General features: G+C 45.6%; 1 protein-coding gene and 1 long non-coding RNA gene across 10 annotated transcripts in view; one reads left to right on the plus strand and one right to left on the minus strand.

Moving 5' to 3' along the window:
- Positions 1 to 19,890, plus strand: part of Chn2 (chimerin 2) — a 259,080-nt gene that overhangs the window by 220,673 nt on the left and 18,517 nt on the right. For 3 of the 7 annotated variants that reach the window (NM_032084.2, XM_039108464.2, XM_063286763.1), the window contains one exon: positions 8,703 to 8,780. In NM_032084.2, coding sequence (NP_114473.2) covers positions 8,703 to 8,780 — 78 coding nt within the window. Of the gene's footprint in view, positions 1 to 1,088; positions 3,097 to 7,513; positions 7,679 to 7,790; positions 7,916 to 8,702; positions 8,781 to 19,890 lie in introns of those variants that run through there. The other 4 variants (XM_039108465.2, XM_039108466.2, XM_063286764.1 and 1 more) reach the window with 4 other exon arrangements.
- LOC102553678 (uncharacterized) lies at positions 2,137 to 7,242 on the minus strand. Of its 3 annotated transcripts, none has more exons than XR_010066158.1 (4): positions 7,106 to 7,242; positions 5,951 to 6,032; positions 4,901 to 4,972; positions 2,137 to 4,696 (listed from the first exon to the last, which is right to left on the minus strand). It is a non-coding gene; the product is annotated as an uncharacterized LOC102553678 (long non-coding RNA). The 3 variants fall into 3 exon arrangements; XR_010066157.1 differs by having other exon boundaries at positions 5,301 to 6,032; XR_010066156.1 differs by having other exon boundaries at positions 2,137 to 6,032.

The following is a 19,890-nucleotide window of genomic DNA, read 5'->3' on the forward strand; positions in this document are numbered from 1 at the left end:
GAAAATTGCGGTTCCTTAGCCACCAAAAAAAAAAAAAAAAAAAAAAAAAAGAGAGAGAGAGAGAGAGAGAGAGAAGAAAGAAAGAAAGAAAATAAAAAAATGCAATTTGGTAATTGTATAGCTTACCAGAAGAAATTTATCTGGCTCAACTAAGTCACAGTGACAGGGAGGGAGCAAGAATCAGAGGAGGATACCTGGGTTCTACTTTGTAATAAAACCCAAAAGGCAATCAGTCTTTTGGCCAGCGGTGAGGAGTCACGTGACAACACAAACCTACAAAGCAGAGGAGACAAATATGTAACATGAGGAGGACAGAGAACAAGGGGACAACAGCAGCTGGGCCTGCCTGGCAGCTGCTCCCCCTCAGACACATGGTTTGCTTGTAGTTTAGCTTTTGCATCATCGTCCCTAACAGTTTGTGACACGCCTTTGAGGAGCTTCAGTGGCAGTGTTCCATTTCCCTAAGACAAGCTTCAGTAGGCTCGGCGCTGGAGACATTTGGCTAAGATGATTAAAGATCTCCTTCAAGGACAGGCTCTGATATAAAGGGCATTGCTTTCCACCCAACTGCTCCCCAAGTCAACTGTCCACTGAAATGTGTGAGCTGTTGAGTGTACTCTTGTCCTTTGTCCGCAGTGTGGGGTATCCTTGTTCCCTCATCAAAATGTCTAGGTAACATCAATTGTTAGCCAACATCTCTGACACTGGTCATAGCTGGACAGCTCATGTAGAAGAGACATCAACTGCAGCATTGTATCAGCCATCCAACCGTTATCCGCGGCTGTGAGGTTCTCAGGCCTGTGAGGAGTCTGCATGGCCCTGCATGGTGATGAATGCTGTGCTCAGTAAAGTGAAGCAACTTCTAGGAGGGGGTCGAAACCCTTCCTTGGGTGCTTGTGTTTCCAAATTGATCCTAGAGGACAATCAGGGTAGCACCTGGGCCTTTGCTCTCAGAGTCAAGGTCTCACTGCCTGGGACCACAAGCCACAGGGCTGGAGACCAGCAGCAGCTCCAGGTCTGAGCTGAGTCAGGTATGAAACCAGACGCTTAGATGCTCGCATCAGAATCGGTATCGTTGAGCTTCAGCTAGGGCACAGGTGGGAAGGGTGCAGGTGCCTACCTCAGCCTCTTGTTCTTCCACAGTTGTGGGGTCAATGTGGGATCAATCTAGCGACTTGGTTGACTTTGATGTCTCCCTCCTCTTTCAGACATAAAATCCACAAGTGAGGAAGCAAGTTGAACAGCCCAGGCAGCTCTTGGGAAGAATAAGAAGGGTTTCCTTCAAGTAGGAGAGAGAGCGCTCAGGGTCCATAGGATCAAACAATCGGGATTAGTAGTGTTGAGGAAAGAAAAAGCACACTTTTGATTCTTGCTCAACAATTTAGGCTGATTTCATTCAGGATCTCTGGTTTTTCACTTGCCCATAGGAATTGGAACTTAACCTTAAAACTCCACATCCAAAATCATCACAGAAATCTCTGAATCTGAAGTCCCTCAACATATACATAGAAGTCCCCATAGCTTCCGGATAATACCTGTATTGTATATAGAAATCACATCTAGTAAGGGTACATTGTTATATTCTTTTTATAGCCATGAAAGGTGTAAAAGATTGCTCCACAGAGAGTAAAATCCAACCAAACACACCTCAGGGGCTTTGGCCTGGGCATTTCCTCTGGGGATGAATGACAGCAGCACATTGCTAAGTGTTCTGGGACCTGGGCAAGCAAGAGTTAGCTCTCGGTTGCTGTGACAAAGTACCTAAGATGAAAAGATCATTTATGCTCACAGTTGCTGAGACCTTGGTCTCTGGTTACATTGTTTCCAGACCTGTCCTGAGGCAGAGCAGCAGGGCGAGAAAGGGCATGGCAGAGCAAAGCTGCTCACGTGGGAGTCAGGATGCAAAGAGAGAGGGAAGAAGCCAGGTCCTAATGTCCCCTTCAGGGACACAATGCCAGAAACCCAACTCTCTCCCCCTAACCATAGGCCTTCAGCACACTCAGTTACAGCAACGGGATTCATGGGTTAGAGCTTTGAGGGCGTGGGCTGCTTCGTGTTCCTTGTGAAGCAACAGTGTACAGGGTACAGAGCGTGCTGCCTCTTTATAGAGTCAGAAGTCATCTTGATACAAGGTGGTGAACTGAAACCACTGCTGAAAAGTGAGTGTATTCAGTTTCCACAAAATACAGCCTTCTTGGGGGCCACGCCAGGGCCCGCAGCCTGCTGGAGTAGAGTCCATAGATGGACCACGGGTTGTTTTCATGTTCCATTTCTAAGTATTGGGGAAAAGAGCTCTCAGGAAAGGAGAGGAGAAATTAGTCCTGGTGTCAGTAGATTGCTCATCTGTAACACTAGGAATGCAGGGATTTCCATGGGAAAGGTCGTCAAGGTTCATGAGCCTCACTCCAAGGACATACAGACCTCACAGCAGAGGCCAGGTCTTTCTGGCCTACAAAGTGAGAATAACAACATCAGTTCCATCTTGATAAGAAGAAAGACATCAAAATTAGACAGATGATAAGTAGATGAGAGAGAGAGGGGATAAATAGATCTATATTTATTACTTCCAAGATACAGAATGCCATTACTCAAGCCCCAAACCTACCTAGTCTTATTCCTTAGACCTCCTGACTCTGGGCCTGACCCACACAAGGTCCCCACCCCCATTTCCAGTGCTTCCTTTTTACAATGACAGTAATTAGACACAACAATCCAGAAGGAACCCCAAAGATCCCAGATCCTGGATTTTATATCGGTGTTTGAAAGTGACGGTCATAAGCCTCCGTGTGGTCTCCTCACCTTCAGAGAGTTTGTCTGTGAACATCGGTATGAGTAAGATGCAGTGGGGCACTGGGTAAGTTGCAGCGAGGACCTTCTTGGTGGCCGGTGACCTGACATGGCCTTTAATTGTGATGGAGAGTGTGCGGAGAGGCTGAGCTCACAAAGCCAGCCGGCTTGGGGGGTGCTCATGATTTATAACTTCAAAACCACACTGCTAGGTGTATGGTTGGTTATCCTCCAGGTAACATCAGGGAAGTGGTGAGAGGAAAGGCTGGGCAGGTGGCAGGGGCCAGACCACCCCTGTAAGAAACTATGGTATGGATTTTTGCTTTTTCTCTTAAGGGTCCATAGAGGTTTCCAGGAAGGGGATGAGATGGAGGGACACACGTAGAAACATGATTTGATATTTAAAAAATGTTGACTCCTTTGGAGAGGAACCATTTCTTCAATAGCAATTTTTTTATCCTTTCGTGTTTTCTAATAGTCGGCATAAGCTGAAGCACTAGAGACGCATGTGAGTGAGGGCTCGCAATTCTAGAAGTGCATTGTTCTCCCTGGGAGATGTCTAAGGCACTGGGCTCTCTCTTCAGAAAGCAGGGTATGATCATTCTGAGGGGGAGCCTTGAGAAGGTGTCGGGGGGGCTTTGTTTACCTGTCCTCCATGTGGTTCTTATTAGATAAGCCCACACGCTGAGTGAAAAGCATAAGTCAGGGGTCCCAGAGCCGGCCACACCAGCATGGTCTGGGGGAGTTAGGGATGCAGATTCCCAGGCCTGGTATTCTTAAAAGTGAACCAGAAAGTGTACCAAGATATCAGAGTGTGTGATTGACTCTCCCAGGGAACCCTATAGCTGTGAGGAGCACTGTGAGTTTCAGACAGGAGAATTAGGACTTGGATCTCTTTCTGGATCTTGTTCAATAGCTCTGTGATAAGGGACCACATGAGTTTCTTCTCCCCCTCCACAAAAGAAAGTTTTAGAATGAACGTCAAGTGTAGCTCAGATACAAAGAGCTTACCATGTATTCACATGACTAACAGACATGCAATATAGTAAAAATATTGTTATTTAACAGAACTAAACTGTAATTATAGAAAATGCTAAAATATAGAAGAAACTAGAGGCCTGGGACAATTCTCCACTGAGAGATACTGTTGCTTATCCATTTTTTTTTTTTGGTCCCTTTCATTTACTAAAATGAGGAACATGCCTGCCTCTGGTGCAGCAGACTGTGACTCCCCTAATAATCTTTGAGGGTGGATTCTCTCGCCTGAGGTGACTCTGACATCTTTGTTTAGTGTGTTTGTCATAACACATTACATGGGTGGATCCCCTCACCTGAGGTGACTCTGACCTCTTTGGTTAGTGTGTAATAACACATTACCTGTTATATAATGTTGCTTATACACATACACACATACACATGCACACATACACATGCACACATACACATGCACACATACACATGCACACACATGTACACATACATACACAACACACACACACACACACACACACATGTCTATTTAAATCTTTGTCTTTAGAACTGCCTAGGAGAATTCTGGAAATAGAATCACTGGTTCCATTCAAACCTTTAATAAGGTCATCCACCATTTTCCCCCAGACATACTCTAATTACCACAAACACCAGTAAGATACTATGGACCTCACCTTGTGTTTCCTGGCCAGCATGTGTAATCTGGAGCTTCATTTCCTGCACTGCCCAGAGGCAGCAAGAGCAGTAGAGTCAGACTAGTGATTGTGGACAGATGTAGCTTGGGTTGCAGAGGAGTCTCGGACACTAGCAAAGAAGTGTAAAGGGCCCAGGAGTACACACGTTGGGGCTGGAAACAAGGGACCGATGGGCGCTCTTCATCAGGCCTCTTTAAAATGCATCACCAGGACATACTCAGGGTCTGTAGGAAAATAATAAGCTAATGGTAATCAGAAATCTTCAGGTAAGGCAGAAAGAGGCTCATGGCTGCTGGAGACTGAGAGGTGGGTTGGTCAGAAGTAAGTGGGGAAGCAGCCAGTGATCTCATAAACTTCTAAGGTCCTCACTTTCTCTGCAAAGCTGAGCACCCCAAATGGCTGGTCCCCACATCGTTTTAGCTACTTACCCATCCTCTCTTCTTCATCTGACAACATCCCATTGCTTCCTTGTTACTGGACACCTGCCTAGATGCAAGATCCTGAACATGGAGAAAAAGAACAGAATCTAAACATGGGATTCCAGCCCTCATTGTGTGTGTGTGTGTGTGTGTGTGTGTGTGTGTGTGTGTGTGTGTGTGTGTTTCGTATTCGTCATGTATTTATAGCTGCACCTCATTGCCTAAGGTAGAAGCTTCTTCTAAAAGGGCATGGGGAGGGCAAAAGCTCCTCCATACCATATGCCAGTCTGCTTATGCTAAAGCGGTCAAATGGTAATCTTGTTATATGTATTTAATACAATAAAAAGTAAAATTCCGTCTTTGGTGGAAGGGGAAGCCTAGATTTCCTTAGGTATAACAGACTGCCCACCTGCCAGATGTGAGACCTTGGGATTTAAGCTCATTGTTTTCGTGTCTGTAGACTGGAAGGGACAGTGCTGCACTGTAGGCTCATAAATCTGTAGTGAATTCAAACATGAAATGTATCTAGCACAGGACCTGGCATGTAGTAAGCACATTTAACTGTTTATGGTATTAACTATTAATGTAAGCCAGGCAAGCCCCTCAGGAGGCAGGCCAGGCAGTATTCAGCAAAGTCCTTCAGGGAACAGAACACAGTGGGGGTTTCTTCAGGCATCCAGTAGAGAACACAGCTTATGCCACACAGCACAGCCCCTCAGGACAAAGACTGAGCTGGCCCAAATGTCAGCATTCCAGGGAGAGACCCAGGTTTGAGTAGAGCATACCAAGAAAGCGCCTGGTCTCTGTATAGGCAAGAGTACATGGGGCGATTTGTGTCAGCATCTAGTGTGTGTTGAGGACAGTGCCTTGGAGGACGTAAGGGCTGAGGAGCTTCCTGTGATGTGCACAGAAAGAGCCCTGTGGGGTTTGGGGGGGCGGAGTGCCAGGAGGGTTCAAGGAGATTCTTGTAAGCATTTGTCTGTAGTAAGAGGGTGACTGGGTTGTCTCTGAAGCTGCCATTCTCCTGGGAAGCTGCTGCTCCCTGCAAAGAGGGCTCACAGAAGGACTGTGTGTGGTGCCTGTCTGCGGCTGAAGGCATCCTGTGTTTGGGTAAAGGCTCTGGAAACTGAAGAAGAAGTCACTGTCATGAATAGAAATAAAAAAATGCTGGTTACAAGTAATGACACCCACACAAGAGAACGAATTAAATCTTATATTCAAGCAGCAGTACACCACAGGGAGGAGATGCTCTTCTGCCCACTTACCATCTAAAGGGTTATTTAATCTGATCCTCACATGGTTTAACCAGACACACTTTGCCTGTCCCACACTGAAGAACTAGCTCTTGCACCCAAAGGTCTCGGTTCATTTCCTAGCAATGGAGGTTTGAGAAAAGATCTTTGTCTTTAGCCTCCAAGTGTTTCCCTTGCCTGGAAACACTTGTAAGGTATACCAAGGCTACATTCAGCTCCTTTGGGGACAAGTGAACTTTAGGACCAGATCAAGGAAAGGAGCCATTAGGAGAGAACAGTCTTGGGTGGTCCTGGCCCTCAGTAGCTGGGTAGATGGGCAGTGACTGTCTTAAAATGAATTCGAGATCATGCGGGACATGGTGTCCCCCTTTCTCTAGACTCCGGCTTCCTCCATGCCCTATGGCTTTATTTGTCTCTGGCTGCTGTAACAAGGAATTCCATTAGAGACTTGCAGGGAGAGCCAAAGGTGACCAGGGCACAGGGGCATTTCCTGAGTTCTTGGTCTAATGGGGGTCAGAGCAGTCACTGATCCCTCTAATACAAGGCAGTGATAAATACAGTGCAGAATGGGACCTCGGAAAGCAGATGGCTCCTCCAGTGGGAGGTCCAGGAGTTAGAGGCTTTGAGTTAGAATTGAACGTTGGCGTGTTTAAGTATGGTAGACTCTCAAGGAGAGCACAAGCTACCACACGGAGAAGCTGAATATGCCGGAGAAGAGATTTTTCTAGAATCTGTGGGGGAAGAGTAGATGAGCTGCAAAAGCTCACAATGCCAGCACATGCTTCAGCGTGGAGAAGCCCGGCTTTTTCTGAACACAGGGAAGGGAAGGCAGGGAGTGTTGAGCAGAATGATAGGAAGAGGCAGAGTTAGCATCTGAGGTAGAGTATTTGGGGATGTGGATACAAGACAAGGCAGAGTACCATATCCCAGAGCTCAGGGGCTGCAAGCTTTCCACTCTCACCTTGATTCTGCTACTGACGTGAGATGTGTGTCCTTCAGCAAATTGTTACCTCTCGGCGCCTCAGTATTTTTGTCCAGAAAATGGGCATATATACCTCAGCTCTCATATCCATATGCTGGAGATTAAATGAGTAAATGAACCTAAAGTTCCTGTGTGTGACAAAAACATCGGCTGCTGTTTCAGTTACAAGGCAGCCAGGTGAATGGGAGAATGGACTCATGAACCAAGCTGAAATGATGGGGCGCAGAAGCAGAGACTCACACAGGGAAAGGACTGGTCTCATGAATCACCACAGGGCAGCTCGGAGGGGCCCTGCTGTGACCCCAGGCCAGGTCTCATCCTACACAGGATAACATTCTAGAATCATCCATTGTTCTACTCCTCTAGCTGTCCACATTCTCCTGGCTTTCTAGATCCTAAAGTATTGATTCTACTGTCTGTCTGGCATTATCTGCATTACAGAATTCCCATGACATCACAATCCCTCACTTCTACTGATGGAGAGACCTGGGACTAAAACTGGGATTCCAAAGTAGGCCATCAAAAGCTTTTAAAAGCAAAAAGGGTGTTAAGGTGACCTGGGGCGCTAACAAAATGCTCACCTGAGACGCTTTGTCTTAAAGAAAAACAAGAGATGTTTGTGTTTTAGTAGAGGGCTTTTAGTAACGTTGTGGTGTTTCTGCAGAAGAATCCTGCAGTGTGGCAGCCTGCTTCTCACCTTCTCACCTCGGAGTTGGCTGAACCCAGAACCAAATGCTTTGCACGTCTCCCGTCAACTGCTTGGACTCAGTTTGTTGCACTTCGATAAATGTATAAGACTAAAGATAAGGTTTTCTAGTACCAGACAGCTTTTATAAAATAGATGTGACTTGATCACTTTAAGATTAAAAAATCATCTGGGTTTAAAGGGATAGTCTGCTGGAAGTCAGCTCAGAATGAGGTTCATAAGCCCAGAATAAATGGACACAGCTTTCACTTTGAACATCGCAACGACCATGTGTGTGTGTGTGTGTGTGTGTGTGTGTGTGTGTGTGTGGGTGTGTGTGGGTGTGGGTGTGGGTGCGTATGTCTGTCTGTGTCTGTGTATCTGTGAGTGCTGTACACATTGCTGCCTCCCTGGATCCCCTGCCTCCCTGGATCCCCTGTGCTGACTGGATATTCTGGGAGTTGCTATATATGAATGTGTGCTATTGTTCCAGGCACATGCCAGCCTTAAGAAACAGCACAAAGCAGGCCCATCCCTCTTCAGCCAGAGCCCCCTCCATCACTCAAACAGTCCCTTCCAGGTCACATGCCTCTCAGACCTCTACAGACAGAGCACAGCTGCCTCAAGTCTGCTGCCCAACATTAGCGGCAGTCCCAGAACTCCGCTGGCTGAGGAGAGCGTGCTTCCACAGGAGACACCCAGAAGAGCTGAGATCCAAGTGCTATGTTCTCTCAGGAATTGTGGCTGGAAAATGAGAGAAAATGCACTGTGGTTCGGAAGTCCAAGCCCAGCAGGAAGCGCCAAGAGCTGTTGGCCATTGCATTTGGGGTAAAGGTGGGACTCAAAGGTGGCTTTCTCTGGTCTCCTCTCAAGCTCTTTGCCTGTTCACAGATCTCTTCACTGGTCCGAAGAGCTGCCCTCACACACAATGACAACCACTTCAACTATGAGAAGACACACAACTTCAAGGTAAGCGTCTGTATCCTTTCTGCTGCGGTGAGAAGGGGGTGGCAGTGGGAAAGGATCCTTGATGACTTCCATCTGGTCGTAAAGGCAGGAGGCAGCAAATTCCTTGGTTTTCCACATAACCCTGCTGCCTTGTGTCAAAGTGAAGGCTGGAGCAGCTGGCTCTGCGCTGATGCCCTTAATACCTGCATGGGTATTGGCTTGGTTCTGGGACCCAGGCCCACTTCCTCTTTGGTCTTCCATGCCCAGTGAGAAGGAAGCAGAGGATGCCTAGTCCGTGGCTCTTAGAAGTGCTCTGCACAAAACCTAGTAGTACTTTTCCACCCCAGAGTAGGGTCACTGCAGTCCACGGGACAGTGCAAACAGTTGTCCAGCTCATGGTTGCTGTTCTGTCTTTTGTTCTCAGTGGTTCTAAGGAGCTTGTTTCTGTGTAGACAGCTGCAGATGTCGTGAGGAGAGAATCCATTCACTAGTTTGTGTGTGTGCTTTGAGGTCAGGGGCACCTCGCAGCCTGGATAAGCTTGACCCGGCCCTCCAGACTAAACAAAAAGATAGGGTGACCCAGTGGGAGTTTGTGGATTTTCCCATGTACTGTCTTCATTTTAGACCAGCTCTGGATGTGAATGATCTGCCACTAGAAAGTTAAGGCCTGTGCCTGTTGTCCTGCTATGTTGTCCAAGAAGTGTTTGTAGGGGGAAGCCAATGACAAATTAGGAGGATGGGAAGCTGCTGTGGGGAGGAAGGGCAGGACCATGTTAGAGATTTGCCTCAGCAAATGGGTGATGATATACGAAGCTGGAGGTTTTCGGATGCAGAATTCAGGAAGAAAAGAGGCAGAGAATCAAACTAGGCCTGCCCTTCTCTGTTGATGTCTGCTTTCCTTCTGAGTCCACTGGCTGTGAGAATGAGGCTGAAAGGGAAGCATTTCTGCTGCTGCTTGAGAAGGGCCAGCTTTTCCTGGGGATACATGTATTAATTTCCATTCTGGTCTGTCTCTCTGCTTCTGGGTTTGGGGAGCAGGAAGCTCAGGTCTTCCTTTGCCTGCTGTCTTTGAAGGAAGGAAGCCTTCAACCCTATGGATTTAGCCATAGGGTGGAGGGCTGTGTTCTTGGGGTATCTTCCACCTTAATATTTCTCCCATTACTGAATAGCAACGGTCTGATTTGAAGCATGAAATGTCCACATTTGTTTCCTCCTTATGATTTTCTATTTTAACCTCTGTGATCTTTTCTTTCCTCAAGACGGTGTTTTTTTTCTGACTTTTGGCAGAAACCTCTGCTTTGGGTATCCTGTGGATGCACTCCCAGGCATGACAGGATGGGTCCTGCTGGACTTGCAAATCCCTTTCCTTCCTCTCCAAAATTCTAATGACTTTGCTCTGAAGATGCAGTTTGAGTATCTTAGTATGAAATAGCTTCCTGGTGGATACATCCCATGACCTGAAAACACGTGTACATAGGTGATCGGCACTTTCAAAACCAATGCCAGCCTCTTCTGACTTAAATCTCCAAATGGGAAATTACTTTTAAGATACTTTTAAGAAAGGATGATTGAATCTTCTTCCCTAACTTTGTCCCATATTGGTAGACGAACAAAGCACTCAGTGTGCCATGGAGAGTGGGGGTGGGAATTTATTGTGTTGACCAGGGCAGATCCATGAGCCAGACAGAAACATGCCTCTCTAAGGTTCCTGCCTCACTTCTTCAGAGTGAGCGGCTGGGGTGGGGGAGGTATTTACTGTGTTCCTCATTCCTTCCACCCTAGGTCCTTTACCCTCTTCCTTCCCTCAGCTGACTGACTACAAGACTGTTGGAAAAACATTCTAAACACAAGTCCATGCTGTAAATTCAGCTGTGGGTCTGTTAGGAGTGAGTCACTAGCTGAAGAAAGCAGGCTTCTTCCAAGGGTCCCACTAACTACTTACAATTTGGTTTTTTGCCTTAATTTTACATCCGTTTTTTTTATTTATGTTGACTTCTAATGGATTGTAATCTGGATCTCTCTTGATTTATTATTGGAAGACAATTATGTACATGTATCATTGGGTTATTGCTAAATAACAAGAGTGCACACTTAGGTTTTTTTAATTATCAGCAAATAGCTTTGGCTTGCACCATCTGAATTCTTACCTGAGATAGGAATCTGTCAGCAGAGCCTGCCACCTCACCTCCCAACAACCCTCCTTTCCCAGTCATGTCCTTTCCCGGGGTGCAGGGGGACCCTTCTTTATGGGGAATGAACAGAAACTCTCAATGCTGACCAACACTGGGAAAGTGCCCTTCTTGGATGCCCCAGAGAACATAGCATAGCTGCTACCTGCTTTTCAAACAACAATGAGTAGAAATAAAATCCAGCCAATGAAAAAGCTCCTTAGAGCCATAGCTCACTTCATGCAGTACTTAAGTACTTTCCAAACTGCTCGCTGATGCTATATTGGTCACCCAGAGCTGGGATTTCCCGGAGCCCCTTGCACCTAGCACACTCAAAGACAACAGCAAAACGAAGACTCCAAAATGAATGGAAATTGTCTATGGAGGAATAGAAAGAACTTCCACTCTGTTCTCTGGCTGGCAGGCGAACACTCTTCTGTAGATAGAATAGTCTCTTCAGTGTACCTGTGGCGAGTCTCAAAAACTCTTCAGGGGAGCACTGCCACCCCCCAGCCCCAGCAACCTGAATCCATGTTCTTCCATGCCATCGGTACACAGCAAGGCTACTGAAGATAAGTACTCATGACCACTCCATGATTTCTTGCTGAGCTCTATTGCCTTCAGTTACCTCACCTGTAAAATGGGAGCATTGCAGGATTTAAAGAATACAGGTCAATCAGCAGTGAGCTCTTCTGTTATTGCTATGCCCACTGCTTTTCTTTGCAGTGAACTCATTAAACTTGATTTTTAAAAAAGATGCATGCAAATGATGTGTCACTTGTCTGTCCCTTGAGTCCCATTCATTTGAGGTACACTTCCTATTCATTATTCATCCTGTTTCATGCTTCTCTGTCTTTGGGTTTGGTTCTCTCTCTCTCTCTCTCTCTCTCTCTCTCTCTCTCTCTCTCTCTCTGTGTGTGTGTGTGTGTGTGTGTGTGTGTGTGTGTGTGTGTAATATGTATTTTATGTCATCATTTCTGTAGGCTCTGCTTTCCTTCCACCATTTCCCTTCCTCTCCTCTTAAATATGTGTAACAGAAAACAAATTGAAGTCTATTGATGTCATTTCTTCAATTGAATCTACCATGTACCTGAATGTCCCTCATTTGTTTAAAAAGTAGATGACGAATTAACATTGTTAGGTCTAGATTCCACTGTGTATTCTCCACAGTTTTCAGAAAGCTTGTCATATCTAGGAAGACTTCAGTAAGCTCCTGCCTGTGCCATAACAATGGCCCCCAAACAACAGTTTTAACAGTTACATTATGTTCTCATAGTTTTAGATGCCAAAGTCTACAGCCCAGTGCTGTGTGTCTAATGCCCTCCAGTCGCATTGGCTCTTTCTGGAGGTGCTCTGTGCCCTCACCTACCTATCCATGCAGCTGGCAATCCTTGGAGTCCCATTGGCTCATAGTCCTGTCTCCATCTCTTTATCTCTTTGTCCTTGTACGTCTTCTTTAAGGTAGGACTATGTTAGGCCAGCACAACCTCCGTCTAATTATATCTCCCCAGACTTGATTTCCTAAAGGCCACATGTTCAGTGACCAAAGGTTGGGATGCAATCATACTTCAAGACATAGTGCAGCCCCTTCCAAGGACTTCATTGATAATTTTTAGGAGCCTCAAGGGGAAAGGGCCTCTTCATCATCCTGAGAGAACATGAGTTTAAGCCTGCCATTTTAGTAGAGCTGTCAGGTCCCAGAATGAGATCTTTAGATGGTCACTAATGTCTACTGTGAGCAGGCACCACCACTAATGGCCCAAGATTAATCATTTAACATCTGTAAGGTTTTCGCCGATTTCTTTTTTTCCTATTGATGCTTCATTGGTCTGACAGAAAGTGGAGAAATTTTATGGTCTCTTTATTAAGCATGTCTTCATGAATAAGAGACACAGTAAGAACACTGAGAATCTTAGTGCAGCTGGATGACCTTCCATCTGGAGTATTGCATCGGAAGTGTCTGTTTTCTGTAGTTTGTTCCTATGGAGAATGTATACACTACCATTAAGGATCTGGAATGGCTATTAGCTCACATTAAAACATGTGGTTAGAAAGACCTCGCTGTATAATAGGTGTGGCCCTATGCAAAACAAACATGTGAGGCACCATGTTAAAATAGCAATAGGAATGTCAACACGGGGCAGCAGAGCCATTGGACAAGATGGTCTATGACCACTGTGTCATTCCAGAGCTAGGAATGCCCCTTAGCATGTTCACAAGGAAGTGTGCTTCATCCTGAGCACACCCCTACCCACTGTTCCTTGTTTCATTGTTCCTGTCTGTTTCGTAATTCCATTTCAGGCCTCCTGAGACCTGTCATCACTAATCAATAGACCCTGGTTCCTCCTCCACTCTAGTCTTCCAGGGATTCTTTCTGCTGCTAGGACATGCTATATTTTGTTCATAAATCATCTAGTTTCTGAGAAACCTATATAGGAAGTTACTCAAAGGTCCTATCTTAGGTCTCTATGATTAACTACTATTGCTGTCTATATAGGACCCCTATTGATCAGCTTTCATCACTATGACAAAACACCTGAAATAAATCCACTTAAAAGGGGGAAAGCTTAGGTTTTGGCTCATGGCTTCAGAAATTTTGGTGCATGGTCTCTTGCTTCTATCATTTCTGGAGCCTGTGGTAAGACAGACATCATGGACCATGGTGCGTATTAGAGCAAAGATATTCACCTCATGGCAGCCAGGAAGCAAACAGGAAAGGGCTGAGTCCCAGTATCCCCTCAAGGATACATGCCCAATGATCTAACTCCCTCCAACAAGGAAAACGTCTTCTACCCTTTAAAGTCTCTACCACCTCCCAGTAGCCCCATCACTGGGGCCCAAACCTCCAATACAAGAGTTTCAGCAGTAACATTTAAGGTCTGAACTGTGCTTAGCATAAAAGGAGGAGTTTGTTTGTCTCAGTGATGACTTAATTAGTCCAGTTGTCCTATTTTTTTCATTAATTAATTTAGTTACTTTACATACTGATTGGAGTGGAGCTTCCCCTCCCACCTGCCCTCCCAGTCCCTCCCTCTCACCTTCTCTTCCCTTTGCCTCTCTCCCTTTCTCCTCAGAGGAAGGGGAGACCTCCCATGTAAACAAACCCACCTTGGCATATCACGTTGTAGTAGGACTGGGCACATCTTCTACTGAGGCTTGACAAGGCCATCTAGTTAAGGAAAATGGATCCAATGCCAGGCAACAGAGTCAGAGCAGCCCTTGCTCCTGCTGTTAGAGGTCCCACATGAGGACCAAGCTGGGCATCTGTTGGAACTTAGTCTCATGACACCTTCATCTAAAGCAGTGGGTCTCAACCTAGGGGTTGATCCCTTTGGGGATTGAATGACCCTTTTATGGGGGGTCACCGAATCAGAAAACACATATATTGACACTGTGATTCCTAACTGTAGCAAGGTTACAGTTATGAAGTAGCAACAGAAGAAATTGTGTGGTTGAGGATGACCACTATATGAAGAACTATATTAAAGGGTTCCAGCATTAGGAAGATTGAGAACCACTGGTCTAAAGGAACTGTGTTCACAGGAGGAATTTCAATCAAGTGTACACACAGGTTTTAGAGAAGGGCCTCATGAGGGCAAGTGTCTGACTTAGAGCTTGTCTCCCACCTAGCTGGTCTGTATGTGCATTTTAGGACGCCATTGTCGCTATCACCGCAAACCCTTCACAGACCAGCAGAGCCCAGGAGAGAAGAGCCCTGATGCAAATCCTACCAGGGCACCCATATTAGGCCACACCAGGACATGGCTCAGCCACACAGCTTCACGGTGTCAGTTACCAGCACAGAGCTTGACCCTAGCAAGTCCTTCACTGATTTTAATTTTTTATGGATTTTGTCTGCATCCAAAAGAGCACAAAATCCAAAAGGACTATTCCAAGTGACTAAATGCTCTATTCTGGCACTTTCTACCCAGAAAAATAAATCCTTTGTGTATTGTTTGGGACAGGAGAGTGAGCTCCAGTGGTCACGATTCATACTAGGGGACTCCTTTTGAAAGTTTCCAGAGAAGAGAGCTCTTCAACTGTTTATGCCTTTACCCCGCCAATACAGAACACAGGCTGTCTGTGTGCCACGTGCCAGGAAGTGTTGAGGGAGAAATGAGTCCACTCTTCTGCCAGAGGCTTCACAGCCAAGGCGCTTTTGACCACAGAGGGACATTTGGCAATATCTGGAGATGGAAATGTGTTTTTCATCATACAAAGTGTCCCAATAACATACAGCGAGGCCAGGGATGTGGCCAGGACAGCGCCCACAGCAGACTTATTCATCTCTCTGTCTACATCATGGAGGAGGGGAGACCACGCTCCAGGGAATGGGGAAGGCACGTGTTCTTATACCGAAGCAATCACCAGGTCTGACCTTGCTTAACTTCTGAGAATCCAGCAATTCCAGGATGGTGTGGCTGTAGACCTTAGCAGGAAGTAATTGTTAACCAAAGGGAAAAAATTAGCACGACTATCTCAGTTCAGGAAGATCTGTGGAAGGCTTCACTCCCAGTGATTTTTTTTTAGGAACACAACCCCCTCTTTTGTAAAACATAGTTCTACTCCCAAACCCCCTCTTCCCTATGCTTTAGTTCTGCATCCAGATGTGCAGCTGCTGGGCACATGCTCTTGTGTCTTGACCAGCTACTGGGGCATCATCCTGTCTCTGTCCCTGCTTTGGAATTTCTGGTATAAATTACTTAAGTTCTGCCTTGAAAGCTTTGCTAAGGAGGGTCCGAGGGATTCCCTCAGCCAGGGAACCCCAAATCTTCAGTCTCTCAGAGGCTGGGGTGGTGATCATGAAGCTGAGTCCTTGCTTGCAGTTCAGCATAAGCAGTATTGCCAACAAGGCCAGGTCTCTGAGAATTACCTCAGGACCACATCTTTAATCCTATTTTAAATGCCCAGGCAGCTACAGATGACCCATTAGAGCCCGTCTTAGCACAGGGCTCCCTCACAGCATCTGTGCAGCGAGCCTCGGGGAGCAAGCAGAAGGTGTCTCTGTTACAGAGGGCACAGCTCCCTTCTGCTATCTCCTTACATCTGAGAAGGTTCACTCCAAGGTCAGAATTTCATCTGCCCCTGTAGGAAGGGGAAACATGAGTTCATTGTCACACAGTTGTGGGAAACACAGTAAATTGGGGGAACAGTCCTCCACAGAAACCTGGACACCTTGACTGTGCTATTAGCTTTCTGGATGACTGAGACTAATTTGCTCCTACAGTGAACCATGGACCTCCAAAATCTAGACACTTGAGCCTAAAAGGATCTTTTGCCAACTCCAAGTCACTCTTGTATGTACACTAAACAGCCTAGAGAGAGGTTTTAGCCCTGTAGACCTTTTCCAAGTAAAAGGAAAGAGTCAGGTTCCTGTTTTTAATATGCATAATAGAGGCAAAATGGTTTTGTTCTGTATCAGTGATCTCAAGCTTCTATCACCCCCCACCAGGAACCACTTGGCAATGTCTGCAGACATTTATGACCCATCCCTTAAGGGGTACTGTAAGCCTCTGGTATGTAGACAGCCAGAGATGCTGGGGGAAAAAATAAATCCCTATAGTGGCCAAGACAGCTGCCTCCACACCCATGAATTTTTTAGACCAAAAATGTTTCCAAGGAGAAGGTTGAGTGACTCTGATATGAACTGATAAGAAAAAGTAAGACCTCCCCTCCACAGCACATCATAAATAGCGTTTGCTTACAGTGGGAGTCTGGGCAAGTTGATTGTATGTTTGGGCAGTGTCTACGCTGGCCCATCAAAATATTTGCTCCAAAAAACCACTGGAGAGATCTGCCTTCCAGATTCAGCAACTGTGAGACAACAACATCCTGCTCATCTTGAAAGAGCCAAGTGGGGATGCCTGCTGTCTGCCCGCGACTTTCCTGACAACTTTTCTTCCTCCTGTTTTTATTACGTGCCCATTCCTGAACCATTTGTCAAACATGCCTTATCTCTGGTAATACCATCTCGTTTGGTGTGGATTTTCCATTCCAGGCAGACTGTGCCCAGTATAATAGTCTTGGACAAACATTCTTCCTGTCTGGAGTATTTTCTTCCTGTCTGAGGTATTTTAGTTACTGCCCTCAAGTTTGCAAAAAACGTTCTTTCTCTTTAAAAGATATTTTTGAAAAACAATCAATAAATTTTAGAGAATGGAGAGGGCTGCTTGGTGACCTTTTAAGGTGTGGGGTCTTCCGCTGAGATGGCAGATGTTGGACATCATCCCCCAAACAGCATGACCTGCTGGAGCCTGTTCTCTCCTCAGGTTCCAAAGGAAAACAGAATAACACACCAGCCACGAAAGTCAACAGTGGCCCATCCTCAAAAGGAAATTGGGCAGTGGGCCTAAAATAATGTTTGTCTAACTCACCATTCCCCTCGTTCAGATTTTATTATACTTGTGTGGGCTAAGGAAAGACAGAAAGTGACTCGTTCCTTGTGGAGTCTCCCTGCTTGTTTGGTCTTAGAATTCGTGTTAGGGAAAGATATGGGTTAAATAAGGTAGGGCTGATAAACGCGTAGACAGTTGGTGTGCTAGATGACTTGGTATACTACTGGCAGAAGTGAAGCTTAGAACCCTGTGATGAGCAGACCCTCATTCTAGAAATGCTTGTAGTTTGGCCCCTATCTGTGTGTTGTAAACACTGAAACTGCTTTCCTCGACCCAAAACTTTGCATTTTGATTTTTGCCCTGATGAGATTCCTGAGTCACTGGATGGACCGAGATAGCTTTGTATCATTACATCCTTCACAAGAAATGAATATGTTTCAACACCCAAGCCCACCTCCCCAGGCCCTAGCTCACCTCCAAAGGCCCTCCACTATGCTGTCACACCTTGAAATATTGTCCCCAGTTATCAGCCCCGTGTGTTCCCCAGTCAACAGCAGTGTTCCCTCCCATTCACTGTTCCCGGTACCGTGAACCTCTATCTATATGTCAAAGCCCCACACAATCACTTTCCTCTTCTTTCTTGCAAGATTTGGTTATTCTCTCCATTGTCCTGACGTGGAATGTCTCACATGTTCAAGTACATTGCCTGACACGTGATCTTTTCGTCATCTATTGATCCTTATAGATGACAAGATTCTTGAATGCAGGGTATGCTTGCTTCTCTGATGTCTTTCAACTTTGTATGTACAAGGATAGAGCAAGGTTCCAAGCAGCAATCTGCACGTGAGCCAGAGAAGTGCAGGAAACATAAGGTCGCAGGTGGAGGTGATAGGAGCCTTTCATCCCTCCGCCGTCCTCCCACATGAAGTGAGCAGCACACCACTCTGAGGGTCACCGGTCACTGCTGGGTACCAAGTACATTCTTCACAGTACACTGCAGGTGGTGGTATTTCTTTCTGATTTGTTCATATCATAGTTAGCAGCCAGCTTTTGCAAATGCTCTGTGTGCTTTTGGAAAAACGTATGTTCTTTGAATTACTGGGTACAAAGTCCTGTTCCTTTAATGGCATCTATTCATCGGTTTTTGTAAATTCATGTTTAACTCAATATGACAGTGGAATTGCTGACTTTCCCTTATAAATTTTCCCGTGGTCACTTTAGATTTTTGAAATTGTGTTGTCCTATTTGTGTAAGCACAAAGTGGTTATGTCTTTCTGGTAAAATGTATTGATTGTTGAGCTGTTTTCATTGCTTAACATGCAAATAGGTGTATCTGACTGGGTTTGCTTGGCTAGCTAGCATTTGTGAGGTGCATCTTTTTGGTCCTGATATTTCTCTTGGTATTGTGTTTTGAGTGTGTTTCTTGTAAATATTTGTTAAACTAGCATCTATAAGTCTGTTTTTCCTGAGTGTGGTCATTAGAGAACTATAAATATTTTACAGACGCTCACCAGTTTTGTTGCTTTTCCTCTTTTCTTACTTTTTATTGCCGTGATCAAATCTGTGTGTCATTTGTCCCCTGTGTGTATTTTTCTAATTTATAGATTCTATGCCTTTATTCTATGAGCTCAAAAGAACCCACTATGTGTGTAATTACTTTAAGCATCCTTCAGAAAATAAAAAGCTCTTCTTACAGCTCCCAAACTATAGGACTTGTGGAGCGCCTTGGCTTTCTCCCACGTTCAATCCTTTTCACTTCCCACCCTGTTCTGGAATCACTAACATGATTGCCGATGTCTTACGCAGATAGCACTGTGGGGCTAGTCCGTTTTCTTCTTCTCATGGATGCATCCTGGCTAGGACTCCTTTCACTGGCTCCTGCCACGCATAGGAGCATCTCCTTTATTTCTATGCATGAGGCTTGAAGATCCTCACTGTGTATCAGAAAGTATCAGTTTGCCCTTCTATAATCAAGTGGGGATAAAAGTGAGGCTCACGATTAGGTGGAGTCATACTATGGTTTTTGCCGAAGAAAGAGTGTGTCTTCACCCTAGTTACTACCCTTTCCCATGTAAGTGGTTTGGCTCTTACTTTGTCTTCAGGTCTCAGGTTTGAGCAGCGTTGGGACTCATCTCACTTTTCCTAATAGGATGTTTCTGGGCCTTTCCCCGATCCTGGAAAGTCTTAAATACTCTTCTCTTCCAGTACCACATCTGTCCATTCCCTACCCCACCTTCTCTCAGCTTCTAGGTGCTCTCATGCCTCTGTGCATTGCCCTCTTCTGCATCTGCAAGTGCACTTTTATCACGGTTGGCAGTTGCCCCAGTGACTTCTACCTTTTAAGAACATTGTCTCTCGAGCCCACAACTCCCTAGCACTGTCCTCTTTCCTTGAGTGACGTCATAGCCAAGCCTCTTTCTGTAGTACTGTGGACCAAAACAGACCTCACGCACACTAAGCTGCCACTGAGCTACATCCCGAGGCTTCTCTCACCCTTTACATTTTAGTTCTTGCTGTGCTTTTGTTTTTATATTATAATTTTCTTTATAGAGAAATTGCATGCATAAAATGGACTGTGATCATATAGACCTTCCTGGGGAGTCATTGGCAGGTGATAACTATGGAAGT

The sequence above is a fragment of the Rattus norvegicus genome, chromosome 4 (genome assembly GCF_036323735.1).
Source record: "Rattus norvegicus strain BN/NHsdMcwi chromosome 4, GRCr8, whole genome shotgun sequence".
In the NCBI taxonomy this organism is placed as follows: domain Eukaryota; kingdom Metazoa; phylum Chordata; class Mammalia; order Rodentia; family Muridae; genus Rattus; species Rattus norvegicus.